General features: G+C 44.6%; 1 protein-coding gene across 1 annotated transcript in view; it reads right to left on the bottom strand.

Annotated features, from left to right (window-relative positions):
• Positions 1-22,627, bottom strand: part of TRIM44 (tripartite motif containing 44) — a 111,373-nt gene that overhangs the window by 35,085 nt on the left and 53,661 nt on the right. The window contains exon 4 of the mRNA XM_030331404.1: positions 18,824-18,843. Within this exon, the coding sequence (XP_030187264.1) occupies positions 18,824-18,843 (20 nt within the window). The remainder of the gene's footprint in view (positions 1-18,823; positions 18,844-22,627) is intronic.

Raw genomic sequence — 22,627 nt, 5'->3', positions numbered from 1 at the left:
GAACTGAGAAAGCAAAAGAGAAGAGAGAAAGATATGGCCATGTTGTCTTTTCAGTGCAGTGACTGTTAACATATTCGCCCTGCACAACACAGAAGAAAAGCCAAATGACCGCCAGACTCTTGCCAGTCAGACAAGTTACCCCTCTTCCCAAGGGCAGGGGCCAGTAGAAGCTAAGGGAGGCAGAAGCATGCCCTCGAGAGGAAGTGTTGGCAGAAGTTTCTCGCCGTGAGGATATATGGGGCAGGAGGCAGTAAGTTTTCTCCCCAAACAGACCCCCAGGCTGACATCGTGAAGATGGTCTCATAAGATGAAATATGCTGGAAGAAGCGTATAAAGATGCCAGGATACCAAAGATACTGGAGAAACACTGTACACACAGCTACATAAGTCCCACGACCTCAGGCCCTGTGTGTCCACAGATCCCACTTTGGAGATGAAAAAAGAAATCCTATCTCCTGTTTTGGATTCACAACAAAGCCCAGGAGAAAGTGAAGATTATGAGCAGAGAGGCACAGTGGAAGGCAGAGAACCCAGGGGGCTGAGACACATGCAAACTGGAGTTCTCACAACGTCTTCCTTTCCAAACCAACTTTCCCTGCCAACAGCCTGGGTCCCCACAGTCTGTGGCCTCCTAAGACAAAGACCTTGTAGTCTTAGAGCCACAGAGGGACAGAGCTGGAAGGAACCTCAGGGGTCGCATCAGACTCAGGTCTCCCCTTTTATTAAAGTTCACACTCCAGCACCGCAAGCCAGCAAAGCTCAACGACTTGTCTGACTTTATGTGAGGAAGTCGTGGCAGGGCTCGGCGTGGAAGCCAGGGCTCCCGATTTAGCTCCCTCTTCCTCCTTTACTCCTCAAATACGGTCGTTTGCTACGTCCTCTCCACCTCCCCAGCCCATGCTGCCCCACCTATCCTTTTCTCCCCACCGCTCCTGTTCTTATCCAGGCCTAGAACTTCGAGATCTTTCACCTAGATCCCTGCGACGATGCTTGGGCCATCAGGACCTAGATCACTGCAACAATGCTTGGGCCATCAGGACTCTTCTCTCCGTCTGAAATCACTCTGTGCTCTGTCCCAACGGTGACCCCCTGCTCTACAGGGGTGGGGTGCATGGTTTTGGCATTGCTCTTTTCCCTTTTCAGGCATGTTCCACATGGGAGCTGCTCCTTAGTTTTGGTCTTAGAATGAAGAAGGGAGCAGAGTTAAAGCTGATCCCCCACGGACACAGACTATGAGAGAGAAATAAACACCTGTGTTGTAGCCACTGGGATTTCAGGGACATGTGCAAACTCCATACACTCAGACACTGCCTTGAACAAAGAAGGCACTCAACAGCCCTTTTTTGTTAACTGAGTAAATATATCATCTCGTTAATCCTCGCAGCAACCATATTTTAGACACTATTAGCATTTCCATCTTGCAGATGAGAAAACCAAGCCTAGGGAGTTTAAATGAGAGGACTAGGCTATACAGGCACTAGGTGTATAAGGCTAGGAATTCAGACCCAGAACCTCTGATCCCAAGGTTGTAATTGTTTAACGAGTATATCTTGCTGATTCTAAGAACTCTTAAAACTGTGAGAGTCTAAAACACACATTTGGTTTTTAGTCTGTATTATCTCACTGTTGTTGTCTAATTACTTCGTATATTCCAATCTTGACTATCCTCCCCATTTCCTCTTGGTTGTAAGCAACCCGCATGCTACCACAAGCCTAAGCACCCGGTTAAGACTCAGTAAAGACCTGTTTCCTTGACTGACGATGGTTGATGCAGGGCAAGAGCTCACTTTCTCCCTTCTGGCCCCGTGGGAGTCAGAAGTCTGGCCCAAGCACTGCTCACCTTGACTCAGAGCCCCAGAGGCCACAACTTAATTTTAAACAACTTTCGGGTCTGGTGGAGATATAACCTTTGAAGGAGTCGATCACTTCCTTCTTCCCAGATGTCAGCCCTATTACCCAAAGGCAGGAAGGAAGAGAAATGCCTTCTAGAAAGATTGTTTTAAAAAAAGAAAGAGGAAACAGCCAGGCCTCAGCTGGAAAAGCAGGAGTCAGAACAAAAAGTCTGTTTATTTTAGGAACTATCTTGCGATGATACATCTGAGATCGCCCCTGCTTTTGCAGACAGCAGCTTGCACGGGGGCTGGCTCAGATAGGCTGCTGTTCTCCAATGTCATCATGCACAAGGCACACGGGTCTGAAGCCGAATGGGCGGCTACGGTCATGCTAGCACCTCTGTCGCCTGTTACTTGCCAAGGACAGGAAAAGAGCGCTGCCCAAACCTCTCCAGGGGCTCTTCTGCCACAGTCCTGGGAACACAGTTTACTCCCTCCAAAGCTCTCCCTGCCGCCTCGCTGCCCTTCCCAGAAACTGAAACACAGCAGACAGAGCAAGTGTGCAGCTTTAAGTGAGAACAGCAAAGGAACTAGCCTTGAATAATTAGGTTAAAACCCCTCATTAGAGTAGATGTGCATGGGAGAAATTTCATTTACTTAATATTTATTTGCTAAATATTGAAAATTTTTGTTTATTTATTTCAGCGCAAGCCTACAGTGGTGATTTGAGAAGGCAATCGAGACAGGTGGGTGTCCAGATGGCTCTGGTTCAAACCTTAGTTCTCTCCCATTTACTGGCTGCGTGACCTTGGACAAATTATTCCATCTTTCCATGTTTAATTTTCCTCGTCTGGAAAATGGGGACGGTAGCAGCCTCTACCCCTAAGGGGCTGTTGTAAGAATTAAACGAAATCATGACACATAACACCCTCAGAACAGTGCCTGGCGCCCAGTAAGCCCTCCATCAGTGTCAGCTATTATGGCCATGATCATCATCATCCAAGGGATGGCCAAGGGCTCACCAGTCCTGGTCAGTCACTTTCCCAGTCTGGAACGTGGCAAAATCCTGCTCAGGTATAGCATTAGCGAAAAGTGTAACAGACCTGCTACGACTTCCTGAGAGAAAGAAAAATAAAGTACAGACGTTGCCATTCCAAAGCTCACAGGCTGTTGGTGTGACACAGCACACACGTGATTACAAAACAGAGGAGAAAGTGGTAAGTCCAGAAATGAACCATAAAAGCTGGAGGACCACAGGAGGATTCCAAAGAAGGAACTGATTTGGGCCCTGAAGGAAGGGTAGACGCGGTACAGGGTAAAAAGCAGACAGATGGCGGAGTCTCTGTAACAGCCGAGCCCTGGAGGGACGGCAAGAGAAGCTGCTGCTGAAGAGGTAGCCCGGACACTGGCCACGAGGGGGGCACGAGATCCGGAATGGTGTTTCCACGAGGCCTGTAAGGAGGCTGACTGTTGCCCGTGCTCTTTACTTACCGGCGCATCTTTACGAGAACTTCTTAACTAACTACTTAGCTCTCTTTTATTCACCCGAAAGATGACCACTAACACCAAGCCTGAAGGCTCAGGGCAGAGCAGAGCGCTTAGTGCTTACTAGGCACTTACTAAGTATTCAGTGAGTGGATCCTATTACACTGTTACTATTACGTTGACCTAGATCCAACATTTGTAATCTGATTCAGGTCAGGAAGAACAAAAGAACCCAAAGCACGAGGAGGAAGGCAGGATTCTCAGCTCCGCACTTTCGAGAGGCAGCTTCCTCTCCTGAAACTCCTCCTGGGACTACAATGTGTCCCCAGCCATCAGGCTGCCTCCAGGGCCTGCTGCAGAAGCAGGTAACGGTTCCTCCCCATCTATACTTCTTCCCCTCAATCTGGGGTGCTAGAAGCAGCAACTTAGGCTCTGAGACCAGTCCGGTCCTTCCTCTTCACCCACAAACCATCCCCCTGTCCTTTTATGTGAACAACCAGATTTTATTTATTTGGTAAGGCCCTTCGTTGCCGCAAGACTCATGCTAAAAGTGTCAGCACAACTTACAGTAACTAGAAATTTCACTGCATTACCAGTCAGCTTCTAGTGAGAAAGAAATGGTTCAGGATGACAAGTGCCTATATCGGTCGGAGGGTGAGCGAGACGGCTCCTTAGCGGAGGTACGAGGAGAAGGAGGCTGGAACCAGACACCACATTAAGGCTGAGTGTCCAGGGCCAGAAAAACAGCAGGGTATGGGTCTCTGAAAGGAGTCCTAGCCCCCTGTGGTGTCGACACACAGTGTTACGACAGGAGGGTCAGTTCCTTTAAATCAATTTGGTAGCTGCAGAGAATGAGGCCTTCCCGTTCCAAACTGCATAAAGGTTAGATCTGGTCTGAGAAGTGACAGTGTTACTCATCTATTTAAACACAGGCATGTTCAGGGAAACAAAATAAGACTGAATATAATCAAGAGAAGATTTTCCCATTGTTAAGGTAGCCCCGTGTAAGGAAAACTGCCCCTAGATACTTTAGTTATCAGTGGGTTGTAAGCAAAAATTATGATGCATAAGCATTATTTTGCATCATCATTTGGGAACTCTATGGCTTGGTGTTCTTTAGGCAGGGTTTGAGGATGAATGAGAGGGCCTAGGCTTACAATTTTAGCGTTGCCAGAATACTCTCTGCCAAGCCTTATGGGTACAGAGCTCAAGAGCTCTGAAAGTCACATAAGGGCTTTCTCTTCCACGTCTTTTCAGAGGATGCATACACATTTGCTCGTTTCATCTCCACCTACTCCTCCCACTCCAGATTCTATGACCTTCTTACGCTCATTCTGTGAAGTTTTGTGGATAACAAAAGCAGACTCACCAGTAAGAGCTGATGGTGAATGGCCTGCCAAGGGGATAGGCTGAAAATGCCTTCCAGTGAATCTAAGGGTTTCCTATTCCAAACCAGGGTTCCCAACACAACTCAGAACGTGGATTTTGCACAGCTATTTATTCATTCAAAAACTTAACTGTGTGCCTAGAGCGTTCTAGGCACTGAGAATGCAGTGGTGAGAAAGGCAAGGCTTTTCCCCTTATGACCCTTATTGTACAGTGAGGAAGAAAGAAAGTAATAAGTCACATACATACCATATTTTCACGTAATGATAAGTATGTGCAGAAACCCAAAGCTGGGTAAGGAATGGAGGTCTCAAGAGGCCTACATAAGGTGAGAGAGTGAGCTATGTGTGAAGATCTGGGGATGAACATTCAGGCAGAAGGGAACACCACACAGAGGCCTTGAAGCCAGAAGGAATGCCACACGTCACACCTGTTTGAAGAAGAGTAAGAATGCAGTGTAGTTAAAGCGAGCCTGGGGTGAGCGGCAGGCGTGTGGGGACAGAGAGGCAGGTGGGAGCCACGTCTTGTGGGACTCTACAAGCTCCCTTTCGCCCAGTTACTCTGGGGCAAATTGCAGACACGACAGAACTCACACTGGAGGACTCTGAGTGGACAAAACCGCCTGATCTTCACATCCCAGAAGATCATTCTCGGCTCTATGTGAAGGATGCAGTTGGAGGTAGAGGGGAAGGACAGATAAGGATGGTGACAAGGGGAAGGCAGGGGGACTCTTGGAGAGAAAGGATCTGGTTGGAACAGGAGGTGGGCTGGTAGTGAGAAGTCCTTGGATCTGATGTATACTTGAGGGCAAACCTGACAGGATTTGCTGACTAATTGGATATGGAGTGTGAAGAAAAGAGAGATATTGAATATTATTAAGTTACTGCCTTGAGACATGATGATGCCATTAGCTGAGAAGGTGAAGTCAAGGGCAGAAGCACGTTGGAGAGGGAGGAGAAAACAAGAATTATCCTTTGAACCCAAGTAGCTGTGAGAGCAAAGATACAGAATACAGAACAAGAAGGCCTTACTTCCAATGGTGCGGACCCTCTCCACTACCAGCTCTAGCTGGGAGACCCTGGACAAGTCACTTACTCTCACTCAGTCCCCTCAATCTGTAATGTGAGGACAGCAAAACCACCTCTCAGGCTTGTCAGTATAAGGAAATGAGATGTCTGTGCATACCCCGTAAGTTGTAAAGGTGGTGAATCAAGGTCAAACTTCTTGTTTCCTTCATTACTTCTGGTAAATGTTTATTTATTTATCCTGGTGTTTATTTAAATGACTCACATACGAACCTCAAGTTGTAAACACAATTATGTCTTAACAGATACCGTTATACAAAGACTTCATCTTCTACCATCCAATCCTACTGTGCTTGCTTCACACTTTATACTTCTGAAGGGCACAGAGCATCATTCTCATTTCTTATCTGCATCTCACATACTATCATTCACATATATGCTCACTTGATTCTCAATACAGACAGAGAGGGTGCCCTCAGAAGGCTGAGGAGAAAGCGGATGGGCAGAGGTTCTCCCGAAGGCCTGACATCTTAGTCCTGTTGCCAACGTCTCTTGGGCCTTTAAGTCAAAATGCTGTGATCCTGATGTATAATCCATCTGGCATCAGTGCTTGGTTATATCAGGGAAATTTCTGAGACCGAATGCTGAGCACTTCCATAATCATTGGTAAAATACAAAATACAACTATTCCCTGGGTGAAGCACTTAACAGTTTGCAAAACACTCTTATATATGTTATTTTCTTAGTTGCTCCCAAACTATGATAAGCACATGACTGCTACTGGATATAAAAGGCACCATCATGTGATAAAAGGAAAGGCCCACTTTATACACTGACTTAAAGCAAACAAACAAACAAACGAAAATGATCTTGTTCTGGATTATTCTGTGTTTAGTAATGTCCTTAATCATTGTCTCATTCATTCATTCCTTCACTCAACCAATATTTAAGGGTCTACTCTGTTCTAGGCAAGGTGCTGGGTGCTTGATATACACCGGTATCACAACTTTTTTGTTGTTAAAAAGTGAAAGGAAATACATTAAGATGAAAAGAACAAAAAAAAATTAGTTATGATGGATGTCTTATTTTTATTTATTTATTTATTTATTTATTTATTTATTTATTTTTCAACGTTTATTTATTTTTGGGACAGAGAGAGACAGAGCATGAACGGGGGAGGGGCAGAGAGAGAGAGGGAGACACAGAATCGGAAACAGGCTCCAGGCTCTGAGCCATCAGCCCAGAGCCTGACGCGGGGCTCGAACTCATGGACCGCGAGATCGTGACCTGGCTGAAGTCGGATGCTCAACCGACTGCGCCACCCAGGCACCCTGGATGTCTTATTTTTAACGGAATTATGGAAATCCAGGTTTTATCTTTCTTCATGTCAATTAAAAAAAAAATCCCAGTGGCCCTTTCTAGGTTTCTTTTTCCCAAGAATGTATATCAGCTTCAATTATTTGTACCCCTGATAACTACATTTCCAATTGTACCGGAAATAAATCACATCAGTGAAAGCAGTTCAGAAATCCCAGTTATTTGACATGAAGTACAATGAGGGGGAGATTTCAGCCTGAGAGATGTACACTCCTAATATATTGCCTTAGGTCTCCTGCCCTCTTTGAGTGGCCAATTGTCAGCATCCGGTCTCATCGTCTAGTGGAGACTGAGCTGCATTCCTCCAGGTGAGGAACACTGTTCTGGGGGATATTTATATGATAGGAGTTAAAAGAGCCTTATAATCAATTAGTTTGGGAACGTTGGGTTAAACAAGGAGGCAGGTCTCATTATCACAAGGCTGCTTGAACTCCATCATACCATGCACGGTACTTGTGGAGCTCCGAGATGTGGGTAAACGGGTAGCATGTTCCACACTTACTGGACATGGAACTCTACCTTAGAAGAGTAAGTCAACAATTCAAATTAGTGTTCAGTCCACTATATCTGGGAAGCCTTGCACTGGGGGATTTCCATCTACAATTGCACATGACATGCAGTTTTTTAGTAGGCTGCCGATTCTTTACGCCTGCAGAGAGATGAGCAGACAGAGCAGATGTACGCCCCTGAAATGCGGAGGAGAGACCGACCACTGTACGTAAACAAGAGCTGGTTTTGATTTTGACTTCTACGACAGCTCCAACATCTAGCACTGCCTAGGTCATAGCAGACACTTGGTAAAATCTGCTCAACAAATGGGTAAAGGAATAAAACTCGCAGAAAGGAAAGAAGGTTATGTTGATTTCAGTATGAGTGGCCCCACTGTTTTTCTGTCTTCAATGATTTCAATTTCCATATCTAGACTTCTAGACAGTGCTTAATTTATTTTCTTAGAACAAAAGACTGAGAATTGTTCCCACAGCCTTTTGCATCATGACCCTGTACTAACCTAATAAGAGAAAGGTTACACTGCTCTTTGTTGATGAGCAGCACATTAATGAGATCTCCTTGAAATAATGCCACCTCTATTATGCAGGCAAAATTACATTTTCCAGCATAATTATTGTGTCAGTCGAACTCCCAAATTTTGATATTAATTGTTTCACTTACAAAGGCAACATCAACTTAGGAGAGTTCGTCAAACTTCTGGAAAATCGAGGGGAAGCTCATAGTTTTAAGTGGTGATTATCAACATATACTTCACTTTTATTCTACTTTCTGCATATTTTCCTCCCAGTCAGAAGGACTGGACAAGTTTGACTTCCTATAATTGGTTTTAGGAGAGAGGCTAATGGATTTATTTAAAATGTGTTTTTAAATTATATACCACTTTCATTTCACAACCCTTACTTGAGAGTCTAGGATATAACCTCATTGAGGACATGAACCTTGAATGTTTTGTTGGCAACTACACTCCTAGCACCAAAGACAACACCTGGAAGCAAGTGGGTGCTCTGAAGATACTGCTGGATAAATGCTAGGTTTCTCTTTCCACTGAGACTCATCACTTTAGTTGTTGTCTCATAAGTAATCTCTACACCCAATGTGGGGCTCAAACTCATGACCCTGAGATAAGAGTTTCATGCTCTACCGACTAAGCCAGCCAGGTGCCCCTGAAACTCATCATTTTAAAGCAAAATTTTTCTCTCCCTGGTCCTTTCTCCCTCTCCACCCACCCCCATCTCCCTCTCTCTCTCTCTCTCTCTCTCTCTCTCTCACACACACACACACACACACACACACACACACACACACCTCTCTCTCTCCCACACACACACACACACTCACAGAATACAGGAAAGTCTTGCTATATCGTATGACATTTTTTCCCAATGAAAAATACATAAACCAAGGAAGTTTGACTAAAATACATCATTAGGTGGGCATCTATCTGGGTGGCTCAGTTGGTTAAGCATCCGACTTTTGATTTCAGCTCAGATCATGATCTCACAGTTATGAGATCAAGCCCTGCGTCAGCTCTGCACTGGGTGTGGAACCTGCTTCAGATTCTCAATCTCTCCCTCTGCCTCTGCCCCTCCCCCACCTGTGTGTGCCCAGTCTTTCTCACTCTCTCTCTCAAAAAAAATACATCAGTGGGGTGCCTGGCTGGCTCAGTCAGAAGAGCATGCGACTTTTTAAAAAAATTTTTTTATGTTTGTTTATTTTTGAGAGAGAGAGACAGAGTATGAGCAGGAGAGAGGCAGAGAGAGAGGGAGACACAGAATCCGAAGCAGGCTCCAGGCTCTGAGCTGTCAGCACAGAGCCCGATGCAGGGCTCGAACCCACAAACCGTGAGATCGTGACCTGAGCCGAAGTTGGACACTTAACCAACTGAGCCACCCGGGCACCCCTAAAGAAGAGCATGTGACTCTTGATCTTGGGGTCATGAGTTCGAGCTCCACATCTGCAAAAAAATAATCTTAAAAAATATATAACAAGTTAGGAAGGAACCATGACTCCCACTTACTCCCCGACCAGAACTGGAGACACAGGGTTAATCTGTGAGCTAGGAGTGTGACAGATCTCAGAAGCATGACAGGACATTCTCCAATATTTCTCATTCAGTAATTTTTATTTTGTAGCTCACCTTACCTCCACTAAAAAAAAGTATTATCTTCCTTTTTACCGTAAAGTGTTCATATCTACTTAAGTCTGATTCTTCCCTATAGAGTAATATAGGTTTTATTTTATAAATACAAATCAATAGGACAATAGGATTCAGCACAGTGACTTACTAGCTCTGTGACCTTGGCAAGGTACTGAATATTCAAATTCTTTTAGGAGAATAACAAACACCTTCACGCTAGGCGGCTGTAAGGATTAAATGAGATGGATAATCCATGTGGAACTCTTAGCTTACTTTCAATGTTACAATCTCTGAGGGTTTACAGACTAACAGCCACAATGATCAAGTGCCTCAACAAGTGCCTTGTCTCTACAAGTCTTCCTTTCACTCTCTATGAAGCCGCTGTCCCTCATTCCATACATAGAAGTACAAACTCAAAACAGGTGTGCTTTATGGGCCCTGCTTTCTCCCCAAGCACGAATTCTTCCCGCAGAGTTCAGATGGCATTTCTGGATTGCTTCTAGACGGCTGCCGTCATTTAGGGTAGTCATTCACCTGACCCCCTGAATTTCTCTTCCCAGCCTATGTAACATTCCTCTTTCCTCATCTGGTTCCTTAAAGTGTCTTGGTTGGCTGGGGACGAGTTATCAAAACTTCCTAACCAGAGGGGATAGGCACTGAATTCCAGGGGCATCTGTGTCTGGCCTTTTCATCTATGCAGCTTGCTGGTAATTGCTAAGTTTTCCCTCCTGAAACAATTATCCCCCCATTCCTCTCCTTACCCCCCTCCCCACCCCCGAGTTAATTATCAGTTCTGGAATTAAACTTGCTCGCCTCTCCTGCCGTTGCCATGACAACAGTTGGCCTGCACCTGCCGCTGGGTGAACAGTGGCTCTTTCAGAAAAGGCGATGGCAGTTGCTGGCTCCACAAAAGCCAGGGAGTAAACTCATGTTTACCTGTCTGGGGAGAGAAGTTCTGGCTCATTCCCCCTCAGGCAGTTTCCTGGCAAGCTCCGCTTCAACTTCCATCTCAGGCAAACTGCTTGTTGCCATTCAACAAAGAAAATGAAAAGTTTTTCTGATAAAAATGCCAAATCCCTGCTGCCTTGTCACTTATTCCCAGCCAAGACGTTGGAAGATACGAATCCTGCATCACCTTAGAAAGGCAGTATGGCACAGTGGTTGAAAGCACAGAATTTTAAGCCTGACAGATCTGGGTTCCAGTCCCGATGGACTCACTTTCTGACGGTGTGACCATGGCTTAATCATGTAACTTCTTAGAATATCAGTTTCCTCCTCTGCAAAAAGGATGGAATAACTCTACCTCACAGAGCTGTGTTCAATGCCTGAGTACGCTATGCAGATCCGGCTCCTGTTTAACATTGGGCACATAAGCAGGCAGCGCCCCTGCTGCCGAAGAACTGTGAGTCCTGGACAAGCGCGGAAGGCAAAGCCGGCCGCCTGGGCGGCTCTCACTGGTCCTCAGGTGGAAGCACCTGTTCAGGTGTGGGGGACCACACAGCACCCCACTGCATCTCCACCGAGACGCGTCTAGCAGCCGGGGGGCAGCTGAGAGATGCTTCTCTCCCACCTTCGCCGTAGTTCTCACATCCCCTCCTGCTCTGGGCTGTGTTCCTCATGCTCCACCTCACTTTCCTTTAAATAGAACTGATGGAGCCAGAGGGGAAGGAGACGTGTACTCACCAAGGAAACAAATGCTTTTCCACTTTACAACCACACCACAACCTACGGGGAACAATCGGCAGCGGTGCGAAGCAGTGGGGGGAATGAGACATTTATATAAGAAGGTGCTTTTCTTCCCTGAAACCCCTGCTTGTGGCTAAGGAAGTATTTCTTTTATGAACATACACACGCTCATAGTTAGGTCCTAGGTCCAAACAGGCACATACATGAACACTGGTCCTTGGCAAAGACCTCACCATTTAGGGTACCCAAGTTTCATCTTGGCCTTCGGCCACCTCTTACTGTCCTGAAGCTACCTCCCTGGGTTTAAAGAGACCTACGCTTATTAACTCTTAACTTCACATCATCTTTGAAGGAGAAAAGAAAACAAAAACAAACCAAATCACAAAAACACACCAACTTCTGCTCCCAGCATCTGTCATGGATGCTGCGGGTTTCTGGGTAAAGGAAAGATCCTCGGAAGCTGTTGGGAAAATGGAATTATTGACCTCTTACGTGCCTCTCACTGGGAGCAAGTGAGAAGATGCTAGAGCTTGGCTGGTTTCTCCTAAAATGAAAAAGACACCACTAACGACAATTTTACAATGGCTGCCCCAGGAGGGGGGCACAGGCAATGACATCCAATCTAGTTATTCTTAAAACACAGACTGGAGTTTTGTGACTTCCTCAAACGAATTATGTTTAATTGCTGGTCCAAAATGGCTATGAAGACAAACAAGGAAGAAGAGAAGTAGGCTCCAGCCAGACTCTTCAGCACCGGATCTAACTCAGGGACAAATGTGACATCGATTTAATTCTTTGACAAGGTTTTAAAAAATATCTTTAGTCCTAAATCTATTTGGAAAATGTCGGGGCTTTAGTACTCCTTTTCTCTATTAATTTGGAACTAGGTAACTACTTTCCAAACCCGATTTTAAGTTTGAGGAAGGCAGGAGCTGTCAAAATAGGGTTATAAGACACAAATCAAACAATTTCCCTCTTCAGCTACTTTAGCTCAGCTGCTTGTTTTTACATCTAAAAAAAGAAACCCGAAAGAACACACTTTCAATGCTTCACGGCATACTTGTCTTTAAGTTTAACAGGATGTGTTATTTTGATGGGGAAACTGAGGCATAAGAGAGCAAACAATTTACCCATAACAAATCATGAGATACAACTACAGGAAGAGACCCGCAAGATTTAGAAGTCTGTCCACTTCTTCTATAGTAAGGACAAAGCGATAGGACAACCTTCTGGCATCCCAGCATAGCGCACAAGACCCTCTGCAGGGTGAACCCACCCATCTGTTAGGCCCACCTCCTGCCACAGTCCGGTCATGCAGTGGCTCACCATTCCTCACACAGCACATGCGTTTTTCCTCCGAGCCTTGAGACATGCTGGTCCCTCTGCTTGGATGGCCTTTGTACCCTCTCCACCTGGAAAAGCCTACCCATACCCATTCTTCGAAGTCCAGCACAAATGTTATCTTTTCTGACTCTCTGCTCTGCGTTGGCTGTACCCTACTCTACATCCAACATACTTCTTACCGAGCACTGTGACGGTGCAGTGGTTAAGAGTCACATGTTCGAGTCAGACTACTGGAGTCTGAACACCAGTGCTACCGTTTTTCAGCTGTGTCACCTCACGTAGGTATCACCTCTCTGCAGCTCTGGATAATGGATTAGCCACCTATGAGGACTGATATGAGAAATAAATGAGGTAACACACATAAATGTTCCCAGTAAAACCACAGTATGCAAAGGGACACCCGGCCCCTTCCCACTGGGGCTCTTGCTGTTGCTAGCGATATGCACAGCCCAAAAAGGCAGGCAGCTGCTCCTGGCCGCCATTTCTAGTGTGAGGCCGATGGAGGTAAACCAGAGGCACCCTGGCTGAATTTTCCAGCTGTGCCTGCATCCTCTGGTTGTATACCAATATGCATAAAATAAGATAAAGTGACTATCATGGGTAAATATCTGAAAATCAATTACGTTAGCTTCTATTACTGAGAGGCAGCATAATGCACAGCAGAACTCCATCCCTCACCTGGGAGAGTAGGGGATAAACGATCCACATCAGCAGGGGAAAGCAAAGTCAACCCAGGTTCTGTGACAGGGAAATGAGACAGTTAAGAGATTCTCTGTACAGGAGGCCAGCTTAGATGCTGGGACCCCACTTCTGTATAATAAGCAGCCCTGATCACTCCATCCCATGTCACAAGTATCTGAGCCATTTTCTTTGGCTTCGAGCTAGGTCTTCTGAAATGAAGACAGTGCAAAAACCAAGTCATGAATTTGCAATCAGAGGACAAAAGAAACCTAAGTGTATCACTGATTTAGTTCTCTTTTATCTCTACAAACTAAGTTGTCAGGAGGAGAGATGTCATGTCTAAGAACATACGGTTATTATTTTGGGGGTGGGGAAGAGTACCTTGTATACAGCCCCAAGAAGATTTTTAAAGTGGGGCGCCTGGGTGGCGCAGTCGGTTAAGCGTCCTTCAGCCAGGTCACGTTCTCGCGGTCCGTGAGTTCGAGCCCCGCGTCAGGCTCTGGGCTGATGGCTCAGAGCCTGGAGCCTGTTTCCGATTCTGTGTCTCCCTCTCTCTCTGCCCCTTCCCCGTTCATGCTCTGTCTCTCTCTGTCCCAAAAATAAATAAACGTTGAAAAAAAAAAAAATTAAAAAAAAAAAAAAAAAAGAAGATTTTTAAAGAAACAAAATTCAGAAGATTTTTTTGAGAATCTACTAAATTACAGAATCTCTAAGAAGCAGATTCTTTCCACTCCATATGTGATATAAGACTGTATTTCTTCACACAACCACATCCCCCAAAACTGGGTGGAGAGCAGGGGGAAGAAAGGCTAGTGTTTACAGAGAAATAAAAGCAGCCTACACAGAGGCAATGAGGTTGAATGACTAGCCCAAGGTCACGCAGTCAGTCTCAGGCAGACCAAGAATAGAAGGCAGGTCTGCTGACTCTCCTTGAGCTCCTACTCCTTCAGAACTCGCTGCCTGTTTGATCACAGAATCGGCACGGGTCAGATTCACACTGATCTCAGCGGGAGCTTTTTGCCTGAATAAAAGCCAGCTCTGAAGATGAAATATTCTACAGAAGTCCCAAATATGGTTGTTACTATTAAAAAGCCATTTTCCTCTATGTTAAAAAAAAAAAAATCACAGAACACCTCAATAACAAATCAAGATTTCATATTGATCTTGCTCCTTTTTCCTCCGAGCACAAGAGTTTCGGGGTCCTTCCCTCTCTGACTTCCTCCCACTACAAAACAGCTTTAAGGCAGCAGCATCTATTGCCACCCCCTCTCCTGGAATATATATCACTTCTCAGCGGGCTCCAGCAGGCGCTGAGGAGCCGATCTGTGAGGGAGTGAACACAAGATCTCCCGTAATAGCACAGAGAAGACAGAAAATTGCTGCCAAAAGTGTAAATTGCTTTTTTTGCTTGGAAAAAAAAAAAATCACTCTGGGCTTCAAAGACACCCTCTTAAAAGATGACTCCACGATGGGTAATATCCATGTTGTACACATGAGGACTTTTGTTCCTCCACGCCCTCCAAGGACCCTCACTATCTATGTAGCCATCACGTGGATTTGAGGAGTAGACCACCAGATGCAGGGGCAACATGCGGCCGATTCTGCGGGGGCGGGGTGGGGGGAGTGGGTCAAAGGAAGGCCTGGCCGCCTGCTCCCCAGGGAGTCTGAAAGGGCCCCGTTTGCTGCTGACCCTGAAAGGGCACTGTGTGCGGGTAAGTGAAGAAATATCCTTTTAGGATGACAGAGGCTAAGGAGGGGAGAGGCAGCTTGCAGAAAACAGAGGCCCCAGCAATTCAGTGTCAAAGCAAGTCAAGACCTCCCAGGTCAGAGGAACAAGAGCAAGGTGATCCCCCGAGGAGTAGGCGTGAAGCCTCCCGGCTCTCACAGCTTTCTGGCCGATGAGGGCAGATAGTCCAAATGGTGGTGGAGGGCATGAACCCTGAAGCCAGACTGGATTCAAATCCTAGCTCTGCGACTTACTAGCTCTGTGATCTAGGGCAAGTTCATCCTTCTGAGCATTAATTTCCTCATTTTACAAGTGAGATAATAACCACATCATAGGCTTTACATGAGGATTAAATGAGGATATATATAAAAACACCGTACCTAGTAAACCTTCAGTAAGTGACAGCTATGATTATTACTGTTATTGATTAGTAGGACAACTACACAATACAATTCAGGGCAAGGAACAGACAGGACCAAAAGTACAATACTGAGACATGTCATGTCAAATGGCTTGGGGAGTCAGAAGGGAAAGGAGGAAGAAGGCAGGGAGACCCCAGCCGAGAGACCTCTGTTACAAACAGAAGACGTTTCAACAGGACAGGAACTCTCCTTTGTTCCCGCCACTGTGGATTGAGGCTGGACTTCCATGCAGACAGTGGGGAAGCGGCTGTACGGAAAGAATGCCAGCAAAGGAGACACAGGTATAACCATCCAAGAGACCTGGATGCAGAGACTCCCGATTCATTCCTCTTCTGTCCCCTGTGCAGGCAGACCCGCACTTCCTTTCTGTCTCCCGTACACATCAAACTCTCATTTAATACTGTCAGCAACACAGGAGCCTTTGGAACAAAACTCAATTTGGTTTATTGGGATGGTGAAGTGTATATCATAAATGAGAGAAATTTCAGATCAAAGGCAATCCGCCCTGAAGTGTTAATTGGAATTAACTGAGCCAAATGGTAGTTCAACACAAACTGAATGGAACCAACGAGTATAAATTTAAAGTTTAAGAAGAAAATTTGACTCCTCTTTTCTCTTTCTGCCAAATCAGAACATGTTCTTCAAGTGCTCATCGTACCACAAGAGGGTTCTGTTGAGTCCCGGTCCAAAAGAGTCCCTGCTAACATCCATGACAGCCTCGCTTAGGGAGACAGCTTGACTTCGTGGCTGCTCGTAAAGAAACTATGCTTCACGACTGCCTTGTCAAAATGACACAAGGGTATCTGCAATTAAACTCTACAACCAGGATCTTACACTAAATAGTATCTTGGAAGTGAGGTATTCTCTTCATAAGGTCCCTGTATTCTTCTACTCAACATGCCCCTGACATGTACCCATGAAGACAAGACAAGTGTGTTCATCCTAATCAGGCTCCTCCAAGCCACATTACCTCTGCTAAGGTGTTTTCATTATTTGGTCTTGTCTGAATGTTCTTTCTGGGGACGAAGAAGGTTCAGGGCTGTACTCGGCCCAGATTTTCAGGAGCTAGAGCTAGTCTTGACAGTAGGAGAGATGGAGTGCCAAGGAGACAATTTAGAGTCTGTTGAAACCGAAGGTCTGTGCAAAATGGTAAAAACCCGGTCAATAACTAGAGAAGATGTGGAGTTAGGCTCCCAGGCTCTGGTGTTAATCCACTTCCAGTTCAGGCATGCAGGGGGGACTTCCAAAATGCAAATCTATCGGGGTCAATTCCCATTTACAATTCTCTAATGCTTTCTCACTGCCGGCAAGCTAGCGCTCATACACCATAGGTGGCCTCTAAGGCCCTAAATGATCTGGATTCGGCTTTCTTTGCTCCACACTTCTCTTATCTAGAGCTTTCCCACAAGTTGTTCTCTCTCCCTAGAACAACCCTACCCCCTCCTCCTCCTCCTTTGCCTGCCTTCTCATCTTTTAGAGCTCTGTTCATATATAACCTTTTCTGGAAAGCCTTCCCTTATCCTCCAACACTGACTTAGGAGCTTTCCTAAAGCAGCCTAAACTTCCCTTAATCATAGCACTTCACCCACAGTGTAGGGGCCCGATTATACGCTTGTTTCTCCCACAAAGATAGGAACCATGTCTGTCTTAGTTATTACTGTATACCCAGTATGTAGCACGGTGCCTGACACATAGTAGGTCATAAGAAAAGAAAGGTGGGCGGGGCACCTGGGTGGCTCAGTTGGTTAAGTATCTGACTTCGGCTCAGGTCACAATCTCATGGTTTGTGAGTTTAAGCCCTGCGTTGGGCTCTCAGCTGTCAGCACAGAGCCTGGAGCCTGCTTAGGATTCTGTGTCTCCCTCTCTCTCTCTCTCTCTGCCCATTCCCTGCTCCTACTCTGTCTCTCAAAAAGTGAATAAACATAAAAAAAAAATTTTTTTTTTTTTAAAGAGAGGGAGGGAAAGAGGGAAGCAAGGAGGGAGGGAGGAAATAAGTGAACCACAACACAGAAGTCTGTTCCTGAGAACAACTGGGAAGAGGAGTTTGAAGAAATTTCCTGAGGCTCTGCAGTTTTAAAGCCAGGGCGCCTGTGGCTTTAGCCACAGTAGACAAGGAGATAGATCTACGCTGAGAAGCACAGTTCCAAAGCATTAGGAGAGACAAGATGTGCGGTAACATGGCACCGAGGAAGAGGCTCAGGATATGGGGGCAGAAAAAGAAAGAAGAAGAAACTTTATTTGTTTGTTTATAAATGAAACCAAGGAAGGACCAGACGCTGATTCCAGTAAGGTACCTTGGACAAGTCATTTAGCTTCTTTCAATGAGAAATTTGAACTAGATAAGTGATTTTCAAACTGAGTTCTGAGGAACCCTAGGTTTGTACATTGGGATTCTACTCAAAAGCTCATTTGAAAACAAGGGCACTTCTTCTAAAACTAAAGCTTGAATAGCAGTGGCCTAAATGAACTTCCTGGTATCTCTAGCCTTAACAGTCCTTGTTGATCCTATGTGACACAGGGGACCCATCTGGACGTTGTATTTTACTTTGCACAGAAGCCCCCTGATTGTGTTGATGGCCAAGCTGCAGCATTTCCAAGAGCCCGTTCTCACCATCTGAGCAGCAGGACAGCAGAGGTAAGTAAACCAAATTCCAGATTTACTGCAAGGCTGAGGCAATAATGAAACACGCTTTCAAATCTCATGTGATGATACAGAAGCAGAAAGGATTTTTTTTTTCCTAACCGAAGTTCCATAATATCATAGGATTCATGGTATAGGTGTCTGTAGTCAGACACAAAGATGTTATAGATCAGAAATAAAGAATATTGGATCCAGAGCCCATTAAAAAAAAAAAAAAGCAATCCAATTCCAATCAAGAAAGAACAATGCAAAAGTTTATCTAGGCAGTCCACCTGAGAGCCTAATTACCATTCAAATATAGTGCCTACTCTTCTTAACAAGGTATTCTGAAGTTACTGTCATTACATGCTTTAAAGTCTACCTTTATCTGAAGGTTACAGGCAGGAAATGGCATAGATGGGGAGGGAGATGGGAGCCTTACAAAATAAGATCTTCAAAGCCCCGGCTTAAGATGTTGAGCCCTTTTCTGTGCTGTTCTTTGGCTGTCCATATTTCATGGGGCATTAAAAGGCCACAAATGTCACTCTACTTCATTTCTGAGAACAGACAAGCAGCGATAATGTGATCTTACCTGGGTCCTTCCTCGTCACCCTGAAAGAAACAGAAAGAAACAGCATTAGAAATCGGCATTGGTAGAGACAGATTTATTTTCCTTCTTTTCCCTCTCCTCTGGCAACGCAGAAGCATGGCTTGTGCATTTATTTTAACAGAGACATACCAGTAGATGTCCAAGGGCTAAGACAAGGGCTAATATAATCCTATGCTCGAACTGCCCAGCAGAGATGAACTGATAATTTGCCCTTGCAAGCAGATAAGTGAATGCACAGACCTAGGAGGCCTAAATAATAGCCTTGCCTTTTTATTTGTATGGCTGGCAGTATTTAGTTCTGAGCAAACCAAGAGCCCAAAAATAGCAGCAGGTCTTAGGCAAAAGCTGACCAGCTCCAAAGGCATCAAGCTGTTTCCTTCAAAGACTCATTTCTGCCTTGGTCCAGCATTTTTTCTCCAAACATGAACATAGCAACTCTAATATAGAGCACACTATGGTAGAAAGGGCACTGAACTGGGACTCAAAAAATGGGGATTCTAGGCCCAGCTCTGTTATTTATTAGCTATGTGCCCTTGGGCAAGTTAATTAATGAATCTGGACCTTTGGTCTTCTCCTTTGTAAAAGGGTAGCTCTGGCATTTGATGATCCACAACATCCTTCAGCCCAACACCGGCTTTTCTCTTTTTCTCATCCCTGTCTGCAAAAACAGTGTGTGAGGGTTATTTGTCTGGGTACTGGATTTTCTGAACCTAACTTTACCAGTGATCAGAACAGAGTCCTTTGAGCCTCTTCTTGCGAATAAACAAAATTTTTCAAATGACTCTCAAGCCTTTTCCAAGGGACCTCACTCATCCTTTTGGTTACAGGGTATTTTACATGCTTCTCTTTAGCCATTCAGGTTTGGTCTCAATAGAGAATCTATCTCCTAGTTGTTGGTAAGTCCCCAGGGAATGTATCAGATTGACTGTTTCTGTCGGTATAAAGGAATGAACTCTGGAGTCAGACACTCTCAAATCTTTACTCCATCCACTTGTGTCACCCTGGTCAAGTTATTTTGCCTCACTTAACTTCAGTTTCCTACTTTGTAAAACAAGGTGTAATACAGTATACAAGGAGTATGAGGATTAAACAGGGAAATATTTATGTATAAACATCAAGCACAGTGCCTAAGATATAGGATGCACTTAATAAAGGTTAGTATCAATATCAGTAACGATTCAGTATGATCATTAAGAAACTACTACGTGTGGGCACTGAGGGTGAAAGATAAATAATGATCTAACCTAGGAGCTCCCATTCAGGAGCAGGGGAAACAGACAAAAAGAGACAGAAAATGAACTGTGTCGAGGGCTCTACCAAAGAAATAGACAGACTGCTTTAAGAGTCAGAAGGGAAATGACAAACACTGCCTCTTCTGGGGAAGGGGGGAGGGAGGGCTTCACAGAGAAGGTGACATTTATATTGGCCCTTGAAGGATAAGCAGGATTTTCCCAAGTTGACAACAGAAGGTGAGTGGGAAGGGCACCAGACTAGTAAGAGCAAAGGCATAGCAATTTAAAAAAAAAAAAAAGTATTTTTAAGGAATTTTGAGTTTAATGAAACTAGAGAACGGGGACGTGTTTGTGTGTGTTCCAGGCAGGGGAGGTGGCGGTGGTGTGGGGCTGGAGGGCTGCGAGTGCGACTGAGGTCAAGGGGGACTGCTGGGGCACAAGCCTAAAAGGACAGCTGTAGCCAGAAAGGTGATTTAAATCAGACGATACACTGGAGGTTGGAGAAGGAGGGCATTTTTAGCAGACTGCGAAGGACTTGCAGTCTTGGTCAGGGCACTAATCATCCACACTCCAACGAGAGAAGTGGGGCGAGCGGTGGAAGGAGGGCATAGGAGTGTTGGAAGCTTTCTTTGCATTTTGATCGACTAGCAGGTCTTATGGGAACTATAATCTAGTAAGAAAAAACTTCATAGAATTTAAATTGAATATGAGTTACATAACTATCAATGACTTAATTAAACCTCAATACAATTTTTCAATTATCTTTGAATGTTCAAAGTAATTGTCTAGGAGAATCTTTTGGAAAAAAGTAGCCAAACTCTCCCATGATTTAGAGTCAGTCCTCCTCACAATCCTGTATCTTGGCGCAGCAGTTAAGAGATGGGGTTTCTGACTTAGAGAAACATGGTCTCAAATTCGGGTCCGTCAATTCCAACAGTGAAGCTTTTGGCAATTTGCCTTAACTCCCCAAGGTTCAGTTCCCTGCTCTACACATAGGGATCCTAATTCTTACCTCACAGGGTGGCAATACGGGTTAAAATAAATGAGAAAACATGTAGAACACTGAGTAAGTGTCTGGTACATTATAAGTGTTCGACAAATGGTGCCCATTATTGTACTTTCCCTGAATTGATTAATAACGTCTCTAGGGAGAGTGGGAAAGGACAGAGAAGATGGGGCATAAGACAGTGCTTTTACATTCATTCATTTCTGCTTATAGATATGTGGCTTTTCAGAAGCAATAATCACTCTCACAAAGCATGGAGAAAGACCAGGGTGAGCGTTTCAACTGTTGAAGGAATGGATAAATGAAAGAACACACACACACACACACATAGGGCAATTTTGAATAGGTCAGCAGACATCCAGAAGTCTGCAAATCTTCCTTGTAAGAGTGTGCATGCTAGTCCCTCCTATTATGAAAGCCTAATTCCCATCCATCCTGTCAGATCAAGCCTCACTTGGAAATTTTCCCTCACTGACAGATTGGGCGAGGTAATCCTACTCTGTCCTCCATATTTCCATGGCTCATACTTCTGGGCTGGTTCTAGCAGAAAACCAACAGTGACAGTACCATACAGTAGCTCCCTCTTTGGATTTTAACTCCTTGAGAACAGAAACTGTGTGTTGTTAATCTCTTTATTAGTTGCACCTAACACAGCACAAGGTGTGTAATAATTATTCAAGAATGGGAAGGAAGGAAGGCAAGATGTAAGTAGGAATTAAGATTAATTTCTACCCCCACTGCGAGTGAATTTTGGTGTCAGAGAGTATTATAAGTGAAAGCCTGCAAAACAACAGCTTCTCTTTAAATGACCTGTTAGATTAAGCAGTGCTTTCCAATCCCTCCATCAAATATCCTGTATGTTCTTGGCTGGTCAGCTACTTTCTAGTACCTACGACCTCTTGTTTCTCCTTCCACCAGAGGAAATGTATGTTCACCAAGTATCAAGCAAGTTTGTTGCTAAGCCTGTTTATGTCAGCTGAACTTGTAATTAGGACAGCACATCTTACTAAATAGCAAAAAGTGAATGAAGGAGGGTACTGCTGCTTCCATGAAAACTAAGTTGAATGAAGAGGAGTTACTTAAAAACTGCTGTCAACTCCGGTGTAGGTGAGACACATGCAAAATATTAGAAAAAATAAAATATACAAGTCTAGGGTTCTACATTCAGTTTGCTTCAAATGTTATCCTGAAATTGGGCCTTATAAACAGTGCAGTATGGATGTGGTTTATGCCAGGAACATGATGCTCCACTCCACGTGGCAAACCCATATTCTTAAAGAAAAGAACCTGACTCAAAATCAAAGAAATATACAGATATGTATTTCAAGCTTAAAATAAATGTTTAGGGTATGCACGTATCACTTTTAATTATTTGCTCATTGGAACTTTTTCTAAAATTATCTCATGTAGCTCAGTACTCTTCTCTTCCAACTAGACAAGAGATGGAAGTACTCACGACGTGCAAATAAAAATACTTGAAAAGTACTTGACTTTGGCAAAGAAGTTGATAAAATTCAGGCAAAAAACGACAGACTGTCAAAACTGATG

The sequence above is a fragment of the Lynx canadensis genome, chromosome D1 (genome assembly GCF_007474595.2).
Source record: "Lynx canadensis isolate LIC74 chromosome D1, mLynCan4.pri.v2, whole genome shotgun sequence".
Taxonomy (NCBI): domain Eukaryota; kingdom Metazoa; phylum Chordata; class Mammalia; order Carnivora; family Felidae; genus Lynx; species Lynx canadensis.
This window is presented reverse-complemented; position numbering and strand designations above follow the sequence as displayed.